At 45.0% G+C, this 24,434-nt stretch overlaps 1 protein-coding gene across 4 annotated transcripts in view; it reads right to left on the reverse strand.

The window, feature by feature from the left end:
- Window positions 1-24,434, reverse strand: part of TENM1 (teneurin transmembrane protein 1) — a 1,080,468-nt gene that overhangs the window by 244,613 nt on the left and 811,421 nt on the right. For all 4 annotated transcript variants that reach the window (XM_063937256.1, XM_063937254.1, XM_063937255.1 and 1 more), the window contains one exon: window positions 22,339-22,482. In XM_063937256.1, the coding sequence (XP_063793326.1) occupies window positions 22,339-22,482 (144 nt within the window). The remainder of the gene's footprint in view (window positions 1-22,338; window positions 22,483-24,434) is intronic.

The following is a 24,434-nucleotide window of genomic DNA, read 5'->3' on the forward strand; positions in this document are numbered from 1 at the left end:
CCACACGGAGTGGCAAGGAACGGCTGAGGCCCTGGCCTATGTTCATGGCTAGTGGTTCAGCTTCACATGAGGATGGAAGCACTCAGCCTCTCGCTAGAAAAATGAAAAGACTTAAGCTGGCAAAAGCACAGCAAAGAACTGTGCGTTCTTCGAAATCACAAATCCACAAGGAGAGTCCAATTGTGTCGGTTGCGATGCCTGACCTTCCCAACACTGGACGTGAAGAGCATGCGCCTTCCACCATTTGCACGCCCCCTGCAAGTGCTGGAAGGAGCACCCGCAGTCCAGTTCCTGATAGTCAGATTGAAGATGTCAGTGTTGAAGTACACCAGGATGAGGAGGATATGGGTGTTGCTGGCGCTGGGGAGGAAATTGACCAGGAGGATTCTGATGGTGAGGTGGTTTGTTTAAGTCAGGCACCCGGGGAGACACCTGTTGTCCGTGGGAGGAATATGGCCATTGACATGCCTGGTGAAAATACCAAAAAAATCAGCTCTTCGGTGTGGAAGTATTTCAACAGAAATGCGGACAACATTTGTCAAGCCGTGTGTTGCCTTTGTCAAGCTGTAATTAGTAGGGGTAAGGACGTTAACCACCTCGGAACATCCTCCCTTATACGTCACCTGCAGCGCATTCATCATAAGTCAGTGACAAGTTCAAAAACTTTGGGCGACAGTGGAAGCAGTCCACTGACCAGTAAATCCCTTCCTCTTGTAACCAAGCTCACACAAACCACCCCTCCAACTCCCTCAGTGTCAATTTCCTCCTTCCCCAGGAATGCCAATAGTCCTGCAGGCCATGTCACTGGCAATTCTGACGAGTCCTCTCCTGCCTGGGATTCCTCCGATGCATCCTTGCGTGTAACGCCTACTGCTGCTGGCGCTGCTGTTGTTGCTGCTGGGAGTCGATGGTCATCCCAGAGGGGAAGTCTTAAGACCACTTTTACTACTTCACCAAGCAATTGACTGTCCAACAGTCCTTTGCGAGGAAGATGAAATATCACAGCAGTCATCCTGCTGCAAAGCGGATAACTGAGGCCTTGGCATCCTGGGCGGTGAGAACCGCGGTTCCGGTATCCATCATTACTGCAGAGCCAACTATAGACTTGTTTGAGGTACTGTGTCCCCGGAACCAAATACCATCTAGGTTCCATTTCTCTAGGCAGGCAATACCGAAAATGTACACGGACCTCAGAAAAAGACTCACCAGTGTCCTAAAAAATGCAGTTGTACCCAATGTCCACTTAACCACGGACATGTGGACAAGTGGAGCAGGGCAGACTCAGGACTATATGACTGTGACAGCCCACTGGGTAGATGTATGGACTCCCGCCGCAAGAACAGCAGCGGCGGCACCAGTAGCAGCATCTCGCAAACGCCAACTCTTTCCTAGGCAGGCTACGCTTTGTATCACCGCTTTCCAGAATACGCACACAGCTAAAAACCTCTTACGGCAACTGAGGAAGATCATCGCAGAATGGCTTACCCCAATTGGACTCTCCTGTGGATTTGTGGCATCGGACAACGCCAGCAATATTGTGTGTGCATTAAATATGGGCAAATTCCATCACGTCCCATGTTTTGCACATACCTTGAATTTGGTGGTGCAGAATTATTTAAAAAACGAGAGGGGCGTGCAAGAGATGCTGTCGGTGGCCAGAAGAATTGCGGGACACTTTCGGCGTACAGGCACCACGTACAGAAGACTGGAGCAACACCAAAAACGCCTGAACCTGCCCTGCCATCATCTGAAGCAAGAAGTGGTAACGAGGTGGAATTCAACCCTCTATATGCTTCAGAGGTTGGAGGAGCAGCAAAAGGCCATTCAAGCCTATACAACTGAGCACGATATAGGAGGTGGAATGCACCTGTCTCAAGCGCAGTGGAAAATGATTTCAACGTTGTGCAAGGTTCTGCAACCTTTTGAACTTGCCACACGTGAAGTCAGTTCAGACACTGCCAGCCTGAGTCAGGTCATTCCCCTCATCAGGCTTTTGCAGAAGAAGCTGGAGACATTGAAGGAGGAGCTAACACAGAGCGATTCTGCTAGGCATGTGGGACTCGTGGATGGAGCCCTTAATTTGCTTAACAAGGATTCACGGGTGGTCAATCTGTTGAAATCAGAGCACTACATTTTGGCCACCGTGCTCGATCCTAGATTTAAAACCTACGTTGTATCTCTCTTTCCGGCAGACACAAGTCTGCAGGGGTTCAAAGAACTGCTGGTGAGAAAATTGTCAAGTCAAGTGGAACGCGACCTGTCAACATCTCCTCCTTCACATTCTCCCGCAACTGGGGGTGCGAGGAAAAGGCTCAGAATTCCGAGCCCACCCGCTGGCGGTGATGCAGGGCAGTCTGGAGCGACTGCTGATGCTGACATCTGGTCCGGACTGAAGGACCTGCCAACGATTACGGACATGTCGTCTACTGTCACTGCATATGATTCTCTCCCCATTGAAAGAATGGTGGAGGATTATATGAGTGACCGCATCCAAGTAGGCACGTCAGACAGTCCGTACGTATACTGGCAGGAAAAAGAGGCAATTTGGAGGCCCTTGCACAAACTGGCTTTATTCTACCTAAGTTGCCCTCCCACAAGTGTGTACTCCGAAAGAGTGTTTAGTGCCGCCGCTCACCTTGTCAGCAATCGGCGTACGAGGTTACTTCCAGAAAATGTGGAGAAGATGATGTTCATTAAAATGAATTATAATCAATTCCTCCATGGAGACATTCACCAGCAGCAATTGCCTCCACAAAGTACACAGGGAGCTGTGATGGTGGATTCCAGTGGGGACGAATTGATAATCTGTGAGGAGGGGGATGTACACGGTGATGAATCGGAGGATGATGATGAGGTGGACATCTTGCCTCTGTAGAGCCAGTTTGTGCAAGGAGAGATTAATTGCTTCTTTTTTGGTGGGGGTCCAAACCAACCCGTCATTTCAGTCACAGTCGTGTGGCAGACCCTGTCACTGAAATGATGGGTTGGTTAAAGTGTGCATGTCCTGTTTATACAACATAAGGGTGGGTGGGAGGGCCCAAGGACAATTCCATCTTGCACCTCTTTTTTCTTTCATTTTTCTTTGCGTCATGTGCTGTTTGGGGAGTGTTTTTTGGAAGGGCCATCCTGCGTGACACTGCAGTGCCACTCCTAGATGGGCCAGGTGTTTGTGTCGGCCACTAGGGTCGCTGAGCTTAGTCACACAGCTACCTCATTGCGCCTCTTTTTTTCTTTGCGTCATGTGCTGTTTTGGGAGTGTTTTTTGGAAGGGCCATCCTGCGTGACACTGCAGTGCCACTCCTAGATGGGCCAGGTGTTTGTGTCGGCCACTTGGGTCGCTGAGCTTAGTCACACAGCTACCTCATTGCGCCTCTTTTTTTCTTTGCGTCATGTGCTGTTTGGGGAGTATTTTTTGGAAGGGCCATCCTGCCTGACACTGCAGTGCCACTCCTAGATGGGCCAGGTGTTTGTGTCGGCCACTAGGGTCGCTGAGCTTACTCACACAGCTACCTCATTGCGCCTCTTTTTTTCTTTGCGTCATGTGCTGTTTGGGGAGTGTTTTTTGGAAGGGCCATCCTGCGTGACACTGCAGTGCCACTCCAGATGGGCCAGGTGTTTGTGTCGACCACTAGGGTCGCTTAGCTTACTCACACAGCTACCTCATTGCGCCTCTTTTTTTTCTTCTTTGCGTCATGTGCTGTTTGGGGAGTATTTTTTGGAAGGGCCATCCTGCCTGACACTGCAGTGCCACTCCTAGATGGGCCAGGTGTTTGTGTCGGCCACTTGGGTCGCTGAGCTTAGTCACACAGCTACCTCATTGCGCCTCTTTTTTTCTTTGCGTCATGTGCTGTTTGGGGAGTGTTTTTTGGAAGGGCCATCCTGTCTGACACTGCAGTGCCACTCCTAGATGGGCCAGGTGTTTGTGTCGGCCACTTGGGTCGCTGAGCTTAGTCATTCAGCGACCTCGGTGCAAATTTTAGGACTAAAAATAATATTGTGAGGTGTGAGGTGTTCAGAATAGACTGAAAATGAGTGGAAATTATGGTTATTGAGGTTAATAATACTTTGGGATCAAAATGACCCCCAAATTCTATGATTTAAGCTGTTTTTTAGGGTTTTTTGAAAAAAAACACCCGAATCCAAAACACACCCGAATCCGACAAAAAAAATTCGGTGAGGTTTTGCCAAAACGCGTTCGAACCCAAAACACGGCCGCGGAACCGAACCCAAAACCAAAACACAAAACCCGAAAAATTTCCGGTGCACATCTCTAGTATTTGTACTGTAATTTTGGCTATAACTACATATTTTTTAAATTAAACATACATCTTTAAACATGGACCACATCAAAAGCTAAATTACATTCTTTCAAAGTGCATCCAGGTCTTGGGGCATACATTTTACAGTTTATAATCTTCCTACAAGTGAAGCATCAAAATTATCTGCAGTGCAAATATGTCATCTGTAGCTAAGCATATAAAGTTTGAAATGGCTTTGCCTGGAGTAAAACACCAATAATCCTAGAACGTAAAAATAGTAATGCAAAGTGTCAATTAACAGGCACATAGCTAATAGTAAATTATGATGAAATACCTAAGTGGTGGACCTCCAACTACCGTATTAATTTATATGCTCACCAGCAGTGACATAAACCAGTCTGTGAAGCCGAAATAACACATGCAGTAAGATAACTCTTATTCTGTCAAAATATAATATATGTTTTCTCTAAAGCTTTAAAATGGAGCCACTCCAAAGTACGAACATCTTCTTTGGGGCAGACTGATGAAGGTCAAATCTTTCAACATTATGAATATATTATATTAATAACAATTTATAGTTGCAGCAATTGCAGCCAATAACACAAAACTAAGTTATAGCATTACTATAAGACAGTCTTTTAGCAATGAAAAAAATAGTCCTTACATGCAGTGGAGAAAGGTGACTGTATAGCACACTTGACAGTGACCTAATCAAATGGTTGCAGTACTTGACTATAAAAATCTCTCAGATTTGAGAGGTTCATTAAATACTAACTCTACAATTTTTTAAAAAAAAAAGCATTTTACAGATCCGGAAGAAAACGGCAGCTAACTGAGAATTAATGTAACTCATAAAAAGATTGTAGGCAGCATTGTAGTAAAGGCTTTTGTGTTTTAAAAAATAGACTGACAAAGACACCATGATCTCCCCAAGGAAGCTTTATAAAGACCTGAAACATACTGTAGATGCCTTAAAAAAGGGAAAGATAAGATCATGCTACTGTATATGCTTAGAGAGCCCTTGTCTCTTGAGCACTTTGGGATAAATATACTAAGATGGGAGTTCTATTTAAGATGGGATGTTGACTATACCAACCAATCAGATTCCAGGTATTATCTTCTAGAAGGTGCTAGATAAATGAGAAGTAGAATCTGATTGGTTGCTTTGCGCAACATCCCATTTTAAATAGAACTCCCATCTTAGTAAATGTACCCCTAAGTTTCCAGATTTATACATTTATATTCAATCTTACAAGGTACATTAATTACTTTATTGATTCAATATAGAAAAGTGACTGTTAAGGACTTGTCCTGACTTTAGCATCCCAAACTGCTGAGATGCTGTTGCAGACACAGTAGAAAGATACTGTGTCCTACTACCAGCATCATATGAAATGATAGTTTTCACTCTTGGGGTCCATTTATGATTAAATATTTGCAGTACTGTATATACCCCAAAAACATTGCAGCAGATGTCTCCGATATAGGACTCTATGGGGGATTCAATGCTTTCAGATTTACCAAGCTGGCATTCTGGAGTTTGGCGCCCGCAGATGGCATTGTGTTGCTGTAGCCTATGGTCTATACTTTGTAAAATTTACTGGGGCAGGGTTCCTCCAGGCAATGGCTCAGTAGACCCGGCATGCACAGGAGTCCTGACATAGGAATGAAGAGACTGCTGATGTAATCTCCAAGCAGATCGCAAGGGCTGCTCCTTTCAGGTTCCTTTGGGTTTATTGATACATCTAGGTGGTAAAATCATCACATACTACAATGTGATTTTGGGTGCAAATACCTTGTCCAGATAACACTGCAAATGCGATTATTGATAAATAGACCCTTCGGTGCTATAATCCCACCAATCATCAGAAAACTGCACCTTTAGGGTCTGATTCTGAGTCACACACAGCAGGGTCTATTGTCAGTCACCCATCTGCAACTTTATACAAATGCTGCTACAATCTCCTTCCCTAGTGTTCGAGTGTACAAGGACTGAGATGCCCACTTTCAGCATGCTCATGCAGCCACTAGATTCAGCACGCCAAGTTAACAGGACCAACATGTGCCCAAATGGCCAGGGTACTGTGAAGAATGAGATCTGTACATGCACAGAGCGGCATCTATGCATGCGCATATCCCATGCCATCAGAGATTTACATAAACCATTAGTTTTGCACAGTGGCGCCTAGAGGGAAGGACGGAGGGTACTAATTACCCAGGCCCAGCCCCCCTCCTTTACCTGGCAGCAGCAGCAGCTGCAACTCTTTTCCTCAGCCCAGTACACGCTGCTGTGTGCCGGTCTGCAGTGTGGCAATGAAGGCACTTAAAGTAATATTTTTTCTGTATATGTCTCCTGTGATTAGGCCACGCCCCCTGAAAAGTACCTGGGCCCAGCCAGGCTCTCTACTGCCCTGGGCTTGCATGCATCTCTGAATAAGGCCCTTAGGGGTCTATGTACTAACATGGAGAAAGATTTACTACCAACCAACCAGCTCCTGTCATTTTAAACACATTTTAATGTCATTTTAAAAACAGCATAACAGACAGGTGCTGATTGGCTGGTAATTTATCTCCATCCACTTTATCTCTCTCTAAGGCTTAGTACATATACTCCAAGTTGCTAATTTGGCTAGAAAGGCATAAGAAAGAGTTCTGATAAGAGCGACACCCTCTATGCCTCACGCTCGTATCTTTATGCTTAATCTTCGACTTTACACTAATTCTGCTTAGGCAAACTGTGCATGCACTGCGGCCTCATCACGCCTGCCCGGAAGTATGCAGCCGCAAAGTGACTGACAGCGGCAGGCTTTGTGGGGTGGTGACGAGGCGTTGGGGGGGGTCATGGCGAGCTGAACGGAGGATGGCCGGGGGCTTTTTATGGGCAGCCACTCCGATTCAATTCAATGAGTCCACAATGTAATTGAGGATGCATCACCAGGCGGGCCATCACACTTGCTGGGTGGCCTTGCCCTGTGCTGGGCGGCCCCCAGCATGTGAGGAGATGGACACAGGATCTGGCTGCATATGCAGCGGTCTGTGTCCATCTCTGAATAAGGTCCTAGGCCACATCTGAATGTGAGTCAATCATGCAATGCATTTTCAAGGTCAAAAATATAACAGTGTATGGACCACTCAGTTGAAGAACACTCCCCTGTGTTCAGACACTAAAGTTGACTTCCACTGAAATTGCTAAAAGAGATCAGCTTTTCCATCTAGCAGCTACTTTAGTATAAAAAAATGAATAAATAAATAAATAAATAAATAAATAAATAAATAAATGGAATACCATGAAATCAATTACCATGATTTCAATAGGATATCTCCAGATGTTGCTTTCTATACCACATCAGCTTTTTAGAGCTTAAGTCATGACAATATCCTTCTAGACGGCGCTCAGGCACACATGAAAATGTGATGTGTTTTATTAGCAAGTCTTTTTCTAGCTTGCTCACCATAGTTCAGCGTGAACATATGGTTCATCCCAAGAAAACATTGGTCTGCACCACCATTGTAAAATTGCTGACTGAGATCATTATTGTTTATGACAATCTGTTAAATATTTTTCTCAGAGCTATCTACAGTACAATGTCATTTACAGAGATAAGCAAAGACAAAAAACTATTTCATATTACTTCACCCAAATTTCTACAGATGTTTTAACAGTTAACATATAGAGAATATAGCAACAAAATATGATATTATGGATATTAGGAAGGGAATGCATTTTTACGAAGCACATTGAGAATGGCTTATAGCCTGGAAGGTTTTGTTATACAGAAGAATACTGTGCGGATTGGCTAATTCATGCAATGGGGTAGTGAAATCGTAGCAGCTCAGATGACTATACTTTGGGATTCTTGCTCTGATTTAGATCTCATTTTGCCACTGTCATAAATATGGGTGGAGGGTTTTGGTTGTCTGTAAGTGGATATATAATACTATACTTTTGTAAGAGATTTGCAGTGGAATGTCAGGAAGACAAAGAACAATACAATTTACTTTCATAGTTCATATTTGAAAGTTCAAATTTTGGTGTTTAGTGATCCTCCAATGGAAGATAGGCTATGGACTTTAAACTAGAGTACAGGCAATGGACCCCAAATGGCAAAAATGACAGTGATCTTAGGTTCAAGTATTACCATGCAGGGGTGGTCTTCTGGTTGCTGAATGTTGGGATCCTGGCGCACAGTATACCGGCGCTGGAATCCCGACACCCGGCATACCGACACATATTCTTCCTCGTGGGGGTCCACGACCCCCCTGGAGGGAGAAAAAATAGCGTGGCGCACGTAGCGCGCCACCATGCCCGCAAGGGGCTCATTTGCGCTCGCCACACTGTCGGTATGCCGGCGGTCGGGCTCCCGGCGCCGGTATGCTGGTCGCCAGGAGCCCGGCCGCCAGCATACCATGCTACACCCCCATGCAGCTGTTCAACCCATTGCAGTCAAATTCCCTGCTAGAAAATACATATCATTTTTAATTTCAGAGATGACATTCCTTTTGTGTCAAGAACAATAAGTGGGAACTGCTGCATACCATCCAATGCTATGGACACAAGAACAGTCACAGTGTTGAAACCATGGCTGTAACTATAGTGGGTATGCAATTTCTATGGGGCCCAGAGGCTTAGGCGGCTCAGTTCACTTGCACGCAAGTCATATAGTTGTCTACCAAGTTGTCTACCAATATGTACTGGGGGCACTGTGTGGAACAATGTGTAATGGGGAACTGTGGGGCATATTGTGAACTAGGAACTACTATGGGGCATACAAAGAACTAGAGCAGTACAATGGAGCACACAATTAACTAGAGCACTACTATGGAACTTATTATTAACTGAGAACTACTGGTTCAAAAGCAACAGCTGCAGAGCGAGGTGTCTATCTAAAAGCACTGAGACAGAGGCCCTTTCAAAATGTTGCTATGGGGCTAACAATGTTCTGGTTACACCCCTGGCAGAAACTCAAAATTCTACTGCTGGTAAATGTTACAAATGCAGAGAGGGATGGTGGTGGTGGTGGTGTGTATGTGTGTGTGTGTGTGTGTGGGGGGGGGGGGGTTGTTTATGATTTAGATTCAGGGTGGAATACTACTTTTTCAATAGTTGTTTGTGATTTTTTAAATTATACTTTTTATATAAACTATTTCATGGGAATAATTAAAAACAGAGATGGACACCCCTCAAATTTTGCACTGTTAAAGTAGATTAGAGTGGAATTGTATGTTAGAGAGGGTGAAGTCAATCAGTGACTACAAGAAATACTAGTGTTATTAAAGTAATTAGGAGTGAGGTGACATTAATGATTTTATATTATTAATATAAAACAAATATTGTGTGTTGGTAGAGGGGGTGAAGTAGAAAAAAAAATCATTTTCTGAAATGTAAAATGTTTGTTCTGTAAAAAAACAAACAAAAAACACATTATTTTATCATAGCACTCAAGTGCATTGATTATAACATGGCAAGCATAAAAAAGCAGGTTGCTGTTTGACTCGGAGCAGCAGTCCACATAAAACAGTATTTATTGATTTAAAATTCCAAGTTGTTAAATGTAAAGGTATTGTATAAGGGACAGTATCAGATCTCTGATTGTGAGTGGGGGAAATACTAGGTGCTGCTTGACTCAACTGCCCCCCACCCAACTAAAAATTCATTTGTACAATATTATAAGGCAGTATATGGTTTGCAAGTTACCAGTCCTTCCTCCCCCTATCTGATTGTTTATTCACTTGTGGTGGTGTCAGCTACAAATAGCTACAACGCCAAATAGTTTTACTCTTGTCAATCATGGATCCATCTATATAAAAGGAGGTTCCCAGTAATAGTGCTGACAGCAGTTGTATTCTTTCAACCCGTATTAATAAAAAGGTGATGTGTGGTAAGAAAATATCTGCTCCTGATTTATGTATTTTGCTGAAAGTTATTTATAAATCTGATTTTTGGTGAATGAAAAATAGCTAGCATCCCATACACCGCCAGTAGGCAGGAAACTCTCTCCATTCATTACTTCATCAGCTTCTAGCTATTATTCTACAGGATGTTCTTGATAAATGATAGAAGATGGTTAGTGTCATACCTCCCAACTGTCCCAATTTTGGCGGGACAGTCCCGTTTTTCACAGTCTGTCCCACCCGTGGGCCGCAGTGTCCAGAGGTGGTGGTGGGGGGGGGGGGAGGGAATGGCAGTTGGGATGTCCCCCTGTCACTCGCTACTCTGAGTAGAGCAGCAGTAAATTCCCCGACAGAGAGGGACAGGGGGTGAGGCCAGCAGCTCACTGAGCGCTGTCCATGCCCCCATAGTGATGAAAACAGGGGCGTGGATTGCGATAGTGACACTTGCTGTGAGGCCATGCCCCCTTACCATGAGCCCACGCTCCCAATTTCGGGCGCACGTTGATGTCACTCCTCCTCTGTCAAAGATGTTGAGAGGTATGTAGTATGCAAGCACCCTATGGTTTCTCTCTGTGCATGCATCCAAAATGTGCTGTACATGCATCCATATGTTTATTGCTGGGGGTGGCAGATCAAAATTGCATAGAGAGCTATGCAATTTTCGATGGGACTGGCAGATAGCTGTATACAGTATGTGAGGAAAGCATTAGGATTATAAGATTTTTGAAAATAGAATTATACTTGCCGAAAAAGTTTTTGTAGGTGAAGTGTCACTTATAGCGCCATAGCTGACACAGAAGTCGACGTGGATGTGAAATGTAACATCAAGTGCTAGAGCAGGCCTGGCCAGGTTGTGACTCTCCAGCTGTTGTGAAACTGCAAGTCCCAGCATGCCCTGCTACAGTATTAGCATTCCCTAATACCGAAACTGTGGCAGAATATGTTAGGACTTGTAGTTTCCAATTTGTAGAGCCACAGGTTGATCAGGCCTGTGTTAGGGTAGAGCAATATCAGAAAAGAATGCGTAAATTGGTGAGAGAAGTTATTGCAAAGATATAGAAAGTTGTTTAAAATTAATAGAATTGATATAGATGTAGCCACGGTCATTTCTGCTGCAATGTGTACACATTGCAGCATGGATGGTGCGGCTAATGTGCCCGCAAATGAATGCGCAAGTGCGACCGCTTGCATACGCCCATTCACTCCTATGAGCAAGCGCTGGCTGTGACTAGTCACAGCACAGCGTATAATGCAGCTTGTCACGATGCATACTGTATGCCCATGCGTACGCATTGCGGCAACGATGAGCGTTGCTACATCTGTATATCTTAGGGTTTCAGTAGGTTTGATAGAGTTCAACAACAGCAAACTTATAGTAATGGAGTAGAGTTTGCTGATGATAATGTTGTTATTTGAGGGAGGGAAAGGAGTGTTAAGGGTTTATAAACTGATCATATTGTTAGTGAATTAAAGCAGTGGCCCTCCCAATAGTAAAAATAGGAATTTAATACCTACCGGTAATTCCTTTTCTCGTAGTCCATAGTGGATACTGGGGAACTGTACTTTAGTACCATGGGGTATGAATTGGGTCCACTAGAGCCTGGCACTTTAAAAACTTTAGTGTGTGTATGTGTGTGCTGTCTCCTCCCCCCTATGCCCCTCCTACCAGACTCAAACTGTGCCCGAGGAGACGGACATACCACAAGAGAAGAAAACAGGTACAACAGTGGTGAGGCACTAAGCCAACACACAACCATAACCGAAAAGGAGGGCGCTAACCAGAACAGAAGATAGCAACATCAACCTAACCAGGATAGCAAAGCTATTCCAACAACATAAGGGGACCACAACGGTGGGCCAACCAAACACTTACTCAGGTAAGCAGGAATCGAAGCACTGAGGCGACCGCCCAGTATCTACTACGACTACGAGAAAAGAAATTACCGGTAAGCATTTAATTCCTATTTTCTCTTACGTCCTAGTGGATACTGGAGAACTCTACTTTAGTACCATGGGGAAGTCCCAAAGCTCCCAAATGGGTGGGAGAGTGCTGAGACCCCTGTAACACTGCCTGACCAAACTGAAGGTCATCCTTGGCCAAGGTGTCGAAAAAACAGTACTTAACAAAAGTGTTCGAAACAGACCAAGTAGCAGCTCGGCACAACTGTAAGGTCGAAAAACACCCTGGGCATTCGCCCAGGAAGAGCCCACAGATCTCGTTGAGTGGACCTGAATAGATGTCGGCAAAGGCAGAGCTGCCGAGTATAGGCTTGTTGAATGGTCAACCTGAGCCAATGAGCAATTGATTGCTTAGAAGCCAGACGACCAATCTTGGTGGCATCGTAAAGGACAAACAACGAATCAGATTTCCGATGACGAGCATTCCGTTTGACATAAACCTTCAGAGCCTTCACCACATCCAAGGACTCTGGACCAACAGAAGCATCAGATAACACCGGAACCACAATGGGTTGATTCACGTGAAAAGCTGACACCACTTTTGGCAAAAACTGAAGTCGGGTCCTGAGTTCCGCGCTGTCTTCATGAAAATTCAGAGACACGTCTGGCAGACGCCAATGCTAGAAACATCACAGTCTGCCAGGTAAGAAATTTCAATTCCACCCTATGTAAGGGTTCAAACCAGTTCGATTGAAGAAAGGACAAAACCACATTGAGATCCCATGGAGCCGTGGGAGGTACAAAGGCTGTCTGCATATGAAGAACTCCTTTTAGGAAAGTCTGTACTTCCAGCAACATAGCAAGTTGTTTCTGGAAGAAAATAGATAGCGCAGAAATCTGCACTTTGATGGACCCTAAACGTAGACCCATATCCACTCCCGCTTGCAGGAAAAGTAGACCAATTCTAAATTCCACGGGAGAAACCTTTTTACTTTCACACCACGAAACATACTTTTTCCAGATACGATGATAATGTTTTGACATAACCATCTTTCTGGGCTGGACCATAGTGGAAATATACCTGGAGGGAAGACCTTTTCTGGCTAGAATCTCCCTCTCAACTTCCAAGCCATCAAACTAGCCACGATAAGTCTGGATAGATGAACGGACCTTGCTGAAGAAGATCCTTTTGAAGCAGCAGAGGCCAGGGATCCTCCAGAGCCATGGTTAGGAGGTCCGAGTACCACGCCTGTCAAGACCAATCCGGAGCAATTAGAATTGCTTGAACGCTTTCCCTTCTTAGTCTTTTTAGAACCCTTGGGATTAGCGGTAGAGGAGGGAACAGGTACACAAACTGGTACATCCATGGTGTCACCAGCGCGTCCACTGCTACAGCCTGCGGATCCCTCATTCTGGAACAGTAATGGCATAGCTTCTTGTTTAGATGAGAAGTCATCAGATCTGTCTGCGGACAGCTCCACTAGTGAATTAACTGTTGAAACATCTCGGGATGTAGGCTCCATTCTCCCGGATGGAGGTCGTGTCTGCTGAGGAAGTTTGCTTCCCAGTTGTCCGCTCCTGGAATGAATATGGCTGAGATGGCCTTTGCAGTGACCTCCGCCCAGAAGAGTATTTTTGACACTTCTCGCATCGCCACTCTGCTTCATGTTCCCCCTTGTCGATTTCTGTACGCCACCGCCGTGGCGTTGTCCAATTGAAAGTGGATCGCGTGATCCCTCGGGAGATGGAAAGCTTGCATAAGGGCATAGTAAATAGCCCTGAGTTCCAGGATGTTTATCAGCAGAGCAGATTCCTGACTTGACCATGTCCCCTGGAACTGGGCCCCCTGGGTCACAGCCCCCCAACCCCTGAGGCTGGCAACCATTGTCAGTAGAATCCATAAGTGGATATTGAAATTCCTTCCTTCTACAAGGTGAGGAACTTGTAGCCACCATAATAAAGAAATCTAGGCTTTCAGAGATAAGGTCACTTCCTGATGCATGTGAAGGTGAGACCCTGGCCATTTGTCCAGCAGATCCAGCTGAAATGGCTAGGCATGAAACCTGCCATATTGGATTGCCTCGTAAGCAGCTACCATCCTGCCCAGCAAGTGTATGCAAAGATGTATGGATACCTTACAAGGACGGAGCACTGAGCGGACCATAGCTTGGATAGCCAAGGCCTTGTCCATTGGAACAAACACCTTTTGAGACGCTGTATCCAGTATCATTCCCAGGAACTGAAGTCCAGGTCAGATTTCTAAAAATTTAGGATCCACCCATGATCCGTAAGTAGGCGAGTCATCAGATCGATGCTGTGCAGTAGGCACTCCATGGACATAGCCTTTATCAGGAGATCATCCAAGTAGGGGACTATGTCGACTCCCATCATATGCAGTTGCAGCATCATGTCCGCCATGACCTTGGTGAAGACCCTCGGAGCTGTGGATAGGCCAAAGGGTAAGGCCTGAAACTGGAAATGGTCATCCAATATGGTGAACCTGAGGTAAGCCTGATGAGGGGGCCACATGGGAATGTGTAGGTAAGCATCCTTGACACCTAGAGATACCAGGAATTCCCCTTCCTCCAGACCGGACACCGCTGCCCGCAGGGATTCCATCTTGAATTTGAACACCCACAGATACAGGTTTAGAGACTTCAGATTCAAGATGGGTCGCACCGAACCGTATGGTTTTGGAATGACAAAAAGACTGTAGTAAAAACCCCTGTTGCGTAACGGAGGAGGCACTGGAACCACCACTCCTGTCTGCAAAAGTTTTTTAATAGCCTCTTGCAGGGTAACTTTTGCTTCGGGTAAAACTGGTAAGCCTGACTTGAAAAATCTGTGAGGAGGAAGTGCTTTAAATTCTAGCTGGTATCCCTGGGAAATGAGGTCCCTCACCCAAGGATCCAAGCAGGACGTTGCCCACACATGGGCAAAGTGTTGAAGGTGAGCAACTACCTCAAAGTCGCCCTGCCGCTGGGGCCAACAGTCACTCAGAAGGCTTAGTGGCAGGAGACTCGGTGGTCTGGTCCAGGGATGCAGCAGTTGTAGGTTTACAGGACTTACCACAAGATCCTCTGGGAGTAGTGGAGACCCCTCGACCCCTGCCTCTGAACCTTGCCACATGAAAGGACTGCAAGGATGTTCCTGAGTAAGAACGTCGAGCAGATGGTGCAGGCGACGGCAGATAGGTAGACTTACACGCTGTTGCCTGAGAGATCCATTTATTTAACTGGTCTCTAAACAAGGCATCACCTGTAAAGGGAAGATTTTCAACACCCTTCTTGGAATCAGCATCCTCTGACCATTGACGTAACCACAGAACTCTGTGTACCAAACTGCCATAGCAATAGTGCAGCCATTTATCTTACACAATTCCTTAATAGTAACATAGTAACTAAGGTTGAAAAAGGACAATTGTCCATCGAGTTCAACCTATTTGTGGTCTCCTATGCAGTCTTATTATAGGACTAGTTAATTTTATGCTAGGACTAGTTATATTAACTATAATGCGTGCCTACGCACCATGGTGGTCATTCCGAGTTGTTCGCTCGTTATTTTTTTGTCGCAACGGAGCGATTAGTCGCTAATGCGCATGCGCAATGTCCGCAGTGCGACTGCGCCAAGTAAATTTGCTATGCAGTTAGGTATTTTACTCACGGCATTACGAGGTTTTTTCTTCGTTCTGGTGATCGTAATGTGATTGACAGGAAGTGGGTGTTTCTGGGCGGAAACTGGCCGTTTTATGGGTGTGTGCGAAAAAACGCTATCGTTTCTGGGAAAAACGCGGGAGTGGCTGGAGAAACGGAGGAGTGTCTGGCCGCACGCTGGGTGTGTTTGTGATGTCAAACCAGGAACGAAACTGACTGAACTGATCGCAGTTGCCGAGTAAGTGTGGAGCTACTCAGAAACTGCTAAGAAGTGTCTTTTCGCAATTTTGCTAATCTTTCGTTCGCAATTTTGATAAGCTAAGATTCACTCCCAGTAGGCGGCGGCTTAGCGTGTGCAAAGCTGCTAAAAGCAGCTTGCGAGCGAACAACTCGGAATGAGGGCCCATAACCCTGAATATCTTTATCCAACAGGAATTTATCTAACCCATTCTTAAAGGTGTTGACTGAGTCCGCCATTACTACTCTCTCAGCAGGGAATTCCAAACATGTATTGTCCTTACTGTGAAAAAACCTTTTCCCCCAATGTGCGGAAACTCCTCTCTTCTAACCTAAGTGAGTGACCACGTGTCCTCTGTGCTGATCTTATAGAAGACAGGTCTCTCCCAAGCTCTGTGTATTGACCCCTTATATATTTGTAGATGTTGATCATGTCCCCTCTTAGTCTCCTCTTTTCCAATGCAATAGCTTTGCTCATAAAATTTGCAGCATCCTGTATGTTTTGCAGCAGAGTAATGACCTCATCCCGGTGTAGAGTGTCTAATTCATTAATTATATTATCAGACCACTTGACTACTGCCCTAGAAATCCAACCATAAACAATTGTGGGGCTCTGTGCTACACCCGCTGCCGTATATATTGCCTTGTGTGTGGTCTCAATTTTACGGTCAGCAGGGTCTTTTAGGGATATAGCCCCTGGCACTGGCAGTACCAATTTCTTAGACAGTCTGGATACAGATGTATCGACTGATGGGGGGTTTTCCCATACCTTCCTGTCATCAGCTGAGAGGGGAAATGTAAATAAAAACCTCTGAGGAGTTTTGAATTCCTTGTCAGGGTTCACCCATACCTCCCTGGCAAGGGAGTTTAATTCCTTAGACACAGGAAATGTGGCTGAGGTTTTGGGTCTAACATTAAAGTACAACTCCTCATCTGGTTCTGCTTCCTGATTGGGTATGTGAAGAACCTCTCTTACAGCATAAATGAGGGACTCCACCCCGGGGACAGAGAGTTGTCCTCATCCATATCATCATTATCATCTACATCAGGCTGGTTAGAATCAGAATCAGATTGGAGCACCTGTGGCAGTGAGTGTTTATGTGAAACCAACAGAGGGGGCTGAGAAGCCTTTCTGTTATCTGCTGCTTTAGCCATACAATCAATAGACTGTTTTAACACCTGTCTCTCCTTCGTAGCTGCAGCTAGTTCTGAATTCACATTAGGAATCATGCTCTTAAAAGTATCTAGCCAGTCAGGTGCCTGTGAACTGTGTCCCTGTGGAGATACGGAGCACTGTTCACAAATGAGGGACCCAACATAAGAAGGGGTAGAGTTACAAGCAGTACACATAACCATGTCAACAGACCTATTGCACACAATGATAATACAGTGCAAACCCACTGAAAACACCTCCACACAGACCCTAGAGAGCCCCTGGATTGACACAGAGAAACGGAGACCAGCACACAAAACACAGCAGCGCAGTGTGTAAAAGTATGTGTATTACTTTACTTACGTGCAGCGGCACTACCGCTGATGTGCTCCCCCCTACTACAGAGTCTGTAACAGTACAGAGTGTGTAACAGTGTGGGTTCATGGAGGAGCAGCGTGCATGCAGCATGTGATCCGCAGCAGCAGGAAATGGCACCTTCCCGCCTCTGGTTCCGCTCTCTGGGAAGCCCCGCCCCTCAAATGGTGCACTGTCCCACTAAGTTGTTTATACTGGATGAAGTAATATACAGAGTACACACAATGCCTACTGACAGTGAGCACCCTGTGAAGCATAAAGCCCTGCTAGGCCAATGTAGTCCGCGGCGGGCACCGCAGCTCATGGCCTGTGACCACCACGTGAAATGCCGCGAAACCGCACCGGGGACCCGCAAACTGTGACCATGGTGTTAACACTCACCGCACCTGCGACTCTTCGGCATCTGTTAGAGGGTGGCGGCTAGCTGTTGGCGCGGGCACGCACAGTATGGTGTGTGAAATAGCACCTCAGGAGCTCAGTGTCCTGTCAGCTGGGATTATGAACCATTAACCCTCAGGAGGTTGGTTCGGTCCCCCCTCTAAGTCCCACAAAGCAGGTAGACTGGTTGCCAACCAGTACTACCTGAAAATAATAACTAAAATACAAAATAAAGGAAACTCTCTGGAGCTCCAGAGAAATGCACCTGGCTCTTTGAGCACATTTTTATAAACTGAGTCTGGTAGGAGGTGCATAGGGACGATGAGCCAGCACACACATACACACACTAAAGGTTTTAAAGTGCTAGGTTTAGGTTCTAGATGAGGGGGTGGGGGGTTTAGGATTAGGCTGTGGGGTGGGGTGGGGTGGGTTGTAAATTAGGTTTAGGATGCGGGGAGGGTTAGGGTTAGGTACCACTGGGTGCAACAGGGTCAGGCTGCGGGAGAGGGAGGGTTAGGTTTAAGCAGCGGGGAAGGGGACTTAGGTTTAGGCATCTCCGAGGGGTTTAGAGGGGGTTAGGGCCAGGCACTAAGGGGGGAGGTTAGGTTAAGGCTGTGGGAACCACATTCACCCCTGTTGATCTTGCCAGCATCGGGATCCCAGCATCGATATTATGACCACCGGGATCCCAAGCGCTGGCATTTCATACTGGAACCCCTTAGCAGTCATTACAAAACAAACTGTAAATGTTTGTTAATGATATAAATAATAATAACGCAGGGGCGAAAAAGCTCAGTTTTTGACCTGTTTTGACTTTTTTTTAACCTTTTTTAAAGAAAGAACACGGCGGTCATTCACGGCTATGTGTGCTCACACTTCTAGCAGACACAAAGGTGGTTAAGGATTTTTGTTGGGATGAGTTAAATAGTTGCCAGGGTATTTTAATTGGATTAGAGTGGGAATAGGAAGTAATTTGGATGTTTAAGCTAGAGTGCTGAAAAAGAGGCTGTCTCTTCCTTCTGGACATTACCCTCTCGTCCCTCCATTGTTTTGGTTATAATGTTATGTGTCAGTTTGGTTTGTGGTGGTGGCTGGTCTCAGAACGGCTTCTGTTTAATGGTTTTTTATGATAGGTATTTCCCCTGGGGGGCAGTTCAGTCATGGAGGTGGTTAGGCATGGACAGCAGTGTAGGACAAGGGGCACCACCGGACCAGGTGGGCCCTCTCCTTCTCCGTGGCTGGATTGTCAAGTCCATGCTGATGTGGGCAGATAGCCTCATCGGTTTGGTACTGTCCCTGCAAGGCTTGGACGGTTGGCCCAAAGTTTGAAAGTCGATGGACAAGGATGGTGGCAGTTGGCTCATCCTTGCCTGTCGTGCAGTTGGCCCTGTTTGCAAATGTATTACTAGTGCTTACGCTTAAGGTAGGCTGTACTTTTCCTGCCACCATACTTTAGCTTTAAATGTAAATAAAAAAACCAGTTTAAATCCTCTCAATAAAAAGCTGACCCCTTTCACCGCAATTACAGTTGTCCATGTGATTATTTTAGATAAGTTGGTGTGTGTGAAGTGTGGGTGTATCGGCTGTGGAGAGTTTAATACAAAACCAAAACAAAAACTTGATTCGTCATCTCTAAACATAACCAACTTACAATTCAAAATGGGTTTTTATCAAAGCCTGTGAATTAGTTAACTGGAGGAAAGTAACAGCGCTGAGTAATAGCTTTCTGTTAGTCTCTACGGTCAAGGCTGCATGTGCAGACTGAGGGAGTTCTGTGCTTTACAGATAGCTCGGCCCTGACAATAATATTTGGAAATAGTGAGAAATGTATGACACAGAAAAGAAGCCTGAGCCTGGGTGACTGACTGTCAGTCTTATAAATAAGGTTCTGCTGTGTACATTTTTATAGATTTACACAATTTGGTATATGTCACACAAAGCTGTGGAATAACTGACAAGATATATATTTGATACTTATCTCACCAGATATAACAGCTATGGAATGTGTTTATTGTGTAACTGGTGGATTTGAATACAAATGTATTAAGCTTAACAATGGAAGTTAGTTCATAATTGAACACAGCCATATATGAGGTTTTAAATGTTGTACATAGGGGGTCATTCCGAGTTTATCGCACCAAGCAACTTTTTGTTGCTGGTGCGATCAACTATTCTCCGCCTATGGGGGAGTGTATTTTAGCATAGCAGAGCTGCGATCGCTTGTGCAGCCCTGCTATGCTAAAAAAGTTTTGTGTAAAAGAAGACCAGCCCTGGACATACTTACCCTGTGCGACAATCTTAGCGATGATGGGGCCGGCTTTGACGTCAGACATCCACCCTCCGCTCTCCTGGCGGCCGTTTTCCTTACCACTCCCCGAAAAACGGCCGCCAATGGACAGGTGACGCCCCGGAACTCCCTTCCTTCTGTCAATCTTCTTACGGGTGCCGCTGCGACCGCTTTCTTCGTAACAAGTGTCGTAGCCCGGCGAGCAATGATGTGCGTGTGCAATGTGAGCATGCTCATTCCAGACCGTTCGCACTGCAGCGAAGATCCGCTGCGTGCGAACGGGTCGGAATGACCACCATAGTTCTTAGATGATGTGCAGCGGTTATGAGCCCTCACTTATTTGTGTACTCTGTAGCCACCAAATTCCTGGCAATAACAACATTTTCACCATTAGGTGATGTTGTAGAGAGCTCTGTAGGTGAGGGCGAATAATTTCATTGGATTGTGGAGACGATTAGGAGCCAGTGTAGAAATTTGCAAAGTGGTATGACAAGTGTTTCCTGTCCTACTCCAGCCACACAACACAGTAGAATGAATTGCCCTTCATAGTCTTTTCATAGACTATAAATTCAACAACATTCAAATATAAAATCACGGTATGGCATGGTGTAGTTAAAAACAGAGCTACAAAATGGCACCTATGTGACATACAGGTAGCTTGTTGTGCAACAAAACTTCATTTGGAACATTTCTACCCACTTGAATTGAGATGCCACTGGCGGCTTTGCAAATCCAAGCGGCTGCATACAAAGACATCCATCGCAAATCAGTCAGTTTTTGAAGTTTGGAGAAGCCCTTTCTGCGACTGCAGTCATAGGGTAATCATGGCACTTGCACAGTGCGACATAGGCGGGGTATTTAATTAGTGCCGTTTTTTCGTCCAGCCGAAAAAGCTGCACTTTTCACTCACTTTTAGGTCGAATTTACATTCGACCTATTCAATGCCCATGCCATTTTTTGCGAGTGGTCGAAAAATCCAGCACTGGCAAAAAACACGTGAATCGGCGAATTCGCAACCGAAATGGCATGGGCGAAAATGGATTAAAAAATGTGTGAAAATGCCCGCAATTGAATCCCCTGGGGTAAATTTACTAAGGTGGGAGATTTTTGAACTGGTGATGTTGCCCATGACAACCAATCAGATTCTACTTACCATTTATCTAGCTGCTTCTTGCAGATAATAGATATAATCTGATTGGTTGCTATGGGCAACATCACCAGTTCTAAAAATCTCCCACCTTAGTAAATTTACCCCCCTGTGTTGAATTAGTGTCGTTTTTTCGACCAGTCGAAAAAAGGCACTTAATTGAATACCCACTTAGATGTATGTGCAGAGGTGTAGCTAAGCGCCATAGTGCCCGGAGCAAGAGCATGTTTTTGTGCCCCCTCCCCTATACTGTATACTGAATTGGGGGCCTAGCCAACACGTGGTGGCATGTTACATTTGAATAGAAACAATATTTAAAAATCCTAAACTGGTGACAAGGGTGGTGGTAGACCTTGTGGATCTCATGGTAAACTGATAATCTCCCAATGCCTCAACTAAAATAATGCCCCAAATGTGACCCCCCACAGACCCAAACCCCCCTAAACTTTCAATGAAAATACTGCATCAAAATTGCCCCCACACACACACTATTTCATAGTCCCCAATGCCTTAACCCTAGAACTGATATCCCAGACCTGATAATCCCACTATGCTTCAATTAAAATAATGTTGCAGAATTTCCTGAGAGGCAGAGAGAGGTGCTGCAACATCAATGTAGAGAGAAGTTCTGCAACTGCCGGGGCAGAGAGATGCCACAGCAGCCTGGGCAGGACAGAAGTAACACTGCTGCACAGCTGCAAGCAGACAGTGAGACATATAAAGAGGGTGGGCAGAGCTCCGGCATGTGCCGGCTGTTAGTGTCTCCTGCTGTTGCCTCTGGCCTGCCCTGTTCCCTACCTAGACCCGGAGTCAGTGTGCGCCCCCTGCTTCTCCTGTTCTGCGGCTGCCAGTACAGTGGCCCGTGGGAAGGGGGTGGGGGTGGGCGGCAGCACGCCCTCTAACTTTTCCGGGCGCCCAGAGCTCACGCTCCACAGGAGCCACCCTTGCTACACCCCTGCGTATGTGCAGACTGATAATTGATCAACGGCAAAAAACATTGGTTCTCGTACATCACTGAATCAGGCCCATTGTGCACTTGAAACGCAAACTGTACTTACCATTTTGAGGATTTAATATGTGATGTTTGTTGAAGGACCATCCACCAAGATTGGAAGCATCCATCTCAAATCCTTGCAAGGTGACCGTCCTCTTTTCCCATAGCACAAGGTCTGGGTACGATTCATATTCATATCCAACCGATACTGCCAGACAGGAAAAATGTATGTATATATATAAATACATTTTTTGCTTTATATGCATTTGTTTCACATTTATTTCTGATGTACACATAACTACAGTAGATCAGTCATAGCTTAAATCTGATGACTACCAAGGACAGTTGTATATTATAAGTATAAAAAAATCAATGAGCTTTGTATATCTTTATAAAGAATTTCCAATATTTTTCTTTTTTTAGAAAGCTGACATGTTATCTTCAAATGGAAAAGCAGCCAAGCTAAATTGCCTCTATTACTGTTTGCTAATAGCACAGAAAAGTCATATTTCAGCTTCTGAAATGCTGAAAATACAAAGTAACTTAGGAACAGAACATTTCCTATCATTACAGTGCAATCCAGTTTGTTTTCAAGAATTCTTTGTCCATATATCAGTCCAGTAGTCATTAAGGGGTTCGTGCCATGTTTGCACCAAAAACTTAGCTGTAAGATGCACCCCCCCCCCCCAAAAAAAAATAAAAAAATGCAGTTTCCTCAGAATACAGAGCTGGACTTATCCAGGCTAATATATGTGCCAGTTTTATGCATGAGAGAACAGTGATATATGCACCTGGTTTAGGCCAGGAGAGGACAGTAATATATGTGCCAGGCTGACGTTAAGCTAAAATAGTAGTGTATGCACCGCGTTTACGCCAGGAATTATGGGTTGGCAGGAGGGCCAGACTACTATTTTACCTTAACATCAGCCTGAGCAGCTCTGCCTGGCCGCCTGACATAAAGAAAGACAGGGGTGACCACATTCTTGTTTCAGACCCCCAGTCCGTCCAGGTTGGCAGTGGCAGTAGTAAATGCTAAAGGTACAGTAGACAAAAAACAATATAGTACTTTAACGATGTAAGCTTGCTTTCCTGCCACAGACCGATGGTAAATATCCAATAAATAATAAAAATTGATAACAGCAGACAGACTAATATATTATCAGTGGGAGGAATCAAGACACACTCAGCCAGTTAATGTTTATTTTGCACCACGTGTCAAGCTGCCAGCTGCTGTGTTCCATACCTGTGATAGGGTGTGGCATGACTATGAATCAGTGTACCAAACCTTCTCTTTGAGAAGCAAAGTTCCCACCTCCCACCTCCTATGACTATGATAAAAAAGCAGCAAGGTGGTGGTATTATACTGGGAGATGGGGTGGGGTGTGGGCGGGCGGGGGGTGGCGTGGGAATGGGGGTCTGGGTGGTGGTATGGTAGAGATAATGCCAGTACTGACAGTAAGATACGTTCTTGCTAAACACTTTAAGGCTGAAAGACTGATATTTAAATGTTTACTGTATTCATACATAAAATTCATCCTTCCCTCATCAGAACACAGACCGTTATTCCTGGACTCAAAATATAGACCCAGAAAAGCTTTTTTTAAGCTAATAACATTGAAGTGGGCCATTCAAATATTGTGAGAATGCTCAGGATGTGGCAGAAAACAGTCTCCAGATAAAATCAGACTGCTCTCACTCTAGCAGAAAAGACAGCCAGATTAAATTAGCTTGAAAAATAAAGTATTGATTCTTTTCTTGGCTTATTTCCAAATCCTCTATTAATAACTTGACTACCGTTCATTTTCAGATTTCATAAACCATCAATTCATTTTGTGGTATACAAGAATAACGATTAAGCATTCATCTGAAGGGATCAGGCGCCTTCTGTGCTCTCATAACAATACGCAGTGTCCAGAATTTTGTCGATCAAACATTTGGATGTGCAAGTTGGATCCCCAAGTGAAATGATTTTATTTCAGTTGTCAATGAGCAGCATGCTTTTATTGGGGTTTATTCTGAAGGGATGTTGAAAATTCAAAGAGAAAAGATGCTCTCACTGATGCATAGTTCACATTGACGCTATGCCTTTCATTTATACTTTTCCTGATATGGATGAGGAACATATACACATTTTCCAAAGGATTGTTTAAAATAAATGAA

The sequence above is a fragment of the Pseudophryne corroboree genome, chromosome 8 (genome assembly GCF_028390025.1).
Source record: "Pseudophryne corroboree isolate aPseCor3 chromosome 8, aPseCor3.hap2, whole genome shotgun sequence".
NCBI lineage: Eukaryota > Metazoa > Chordata > Amphibia > Anura > Myobatrachidae > Pseudophryne > Pseudophryne corroboree.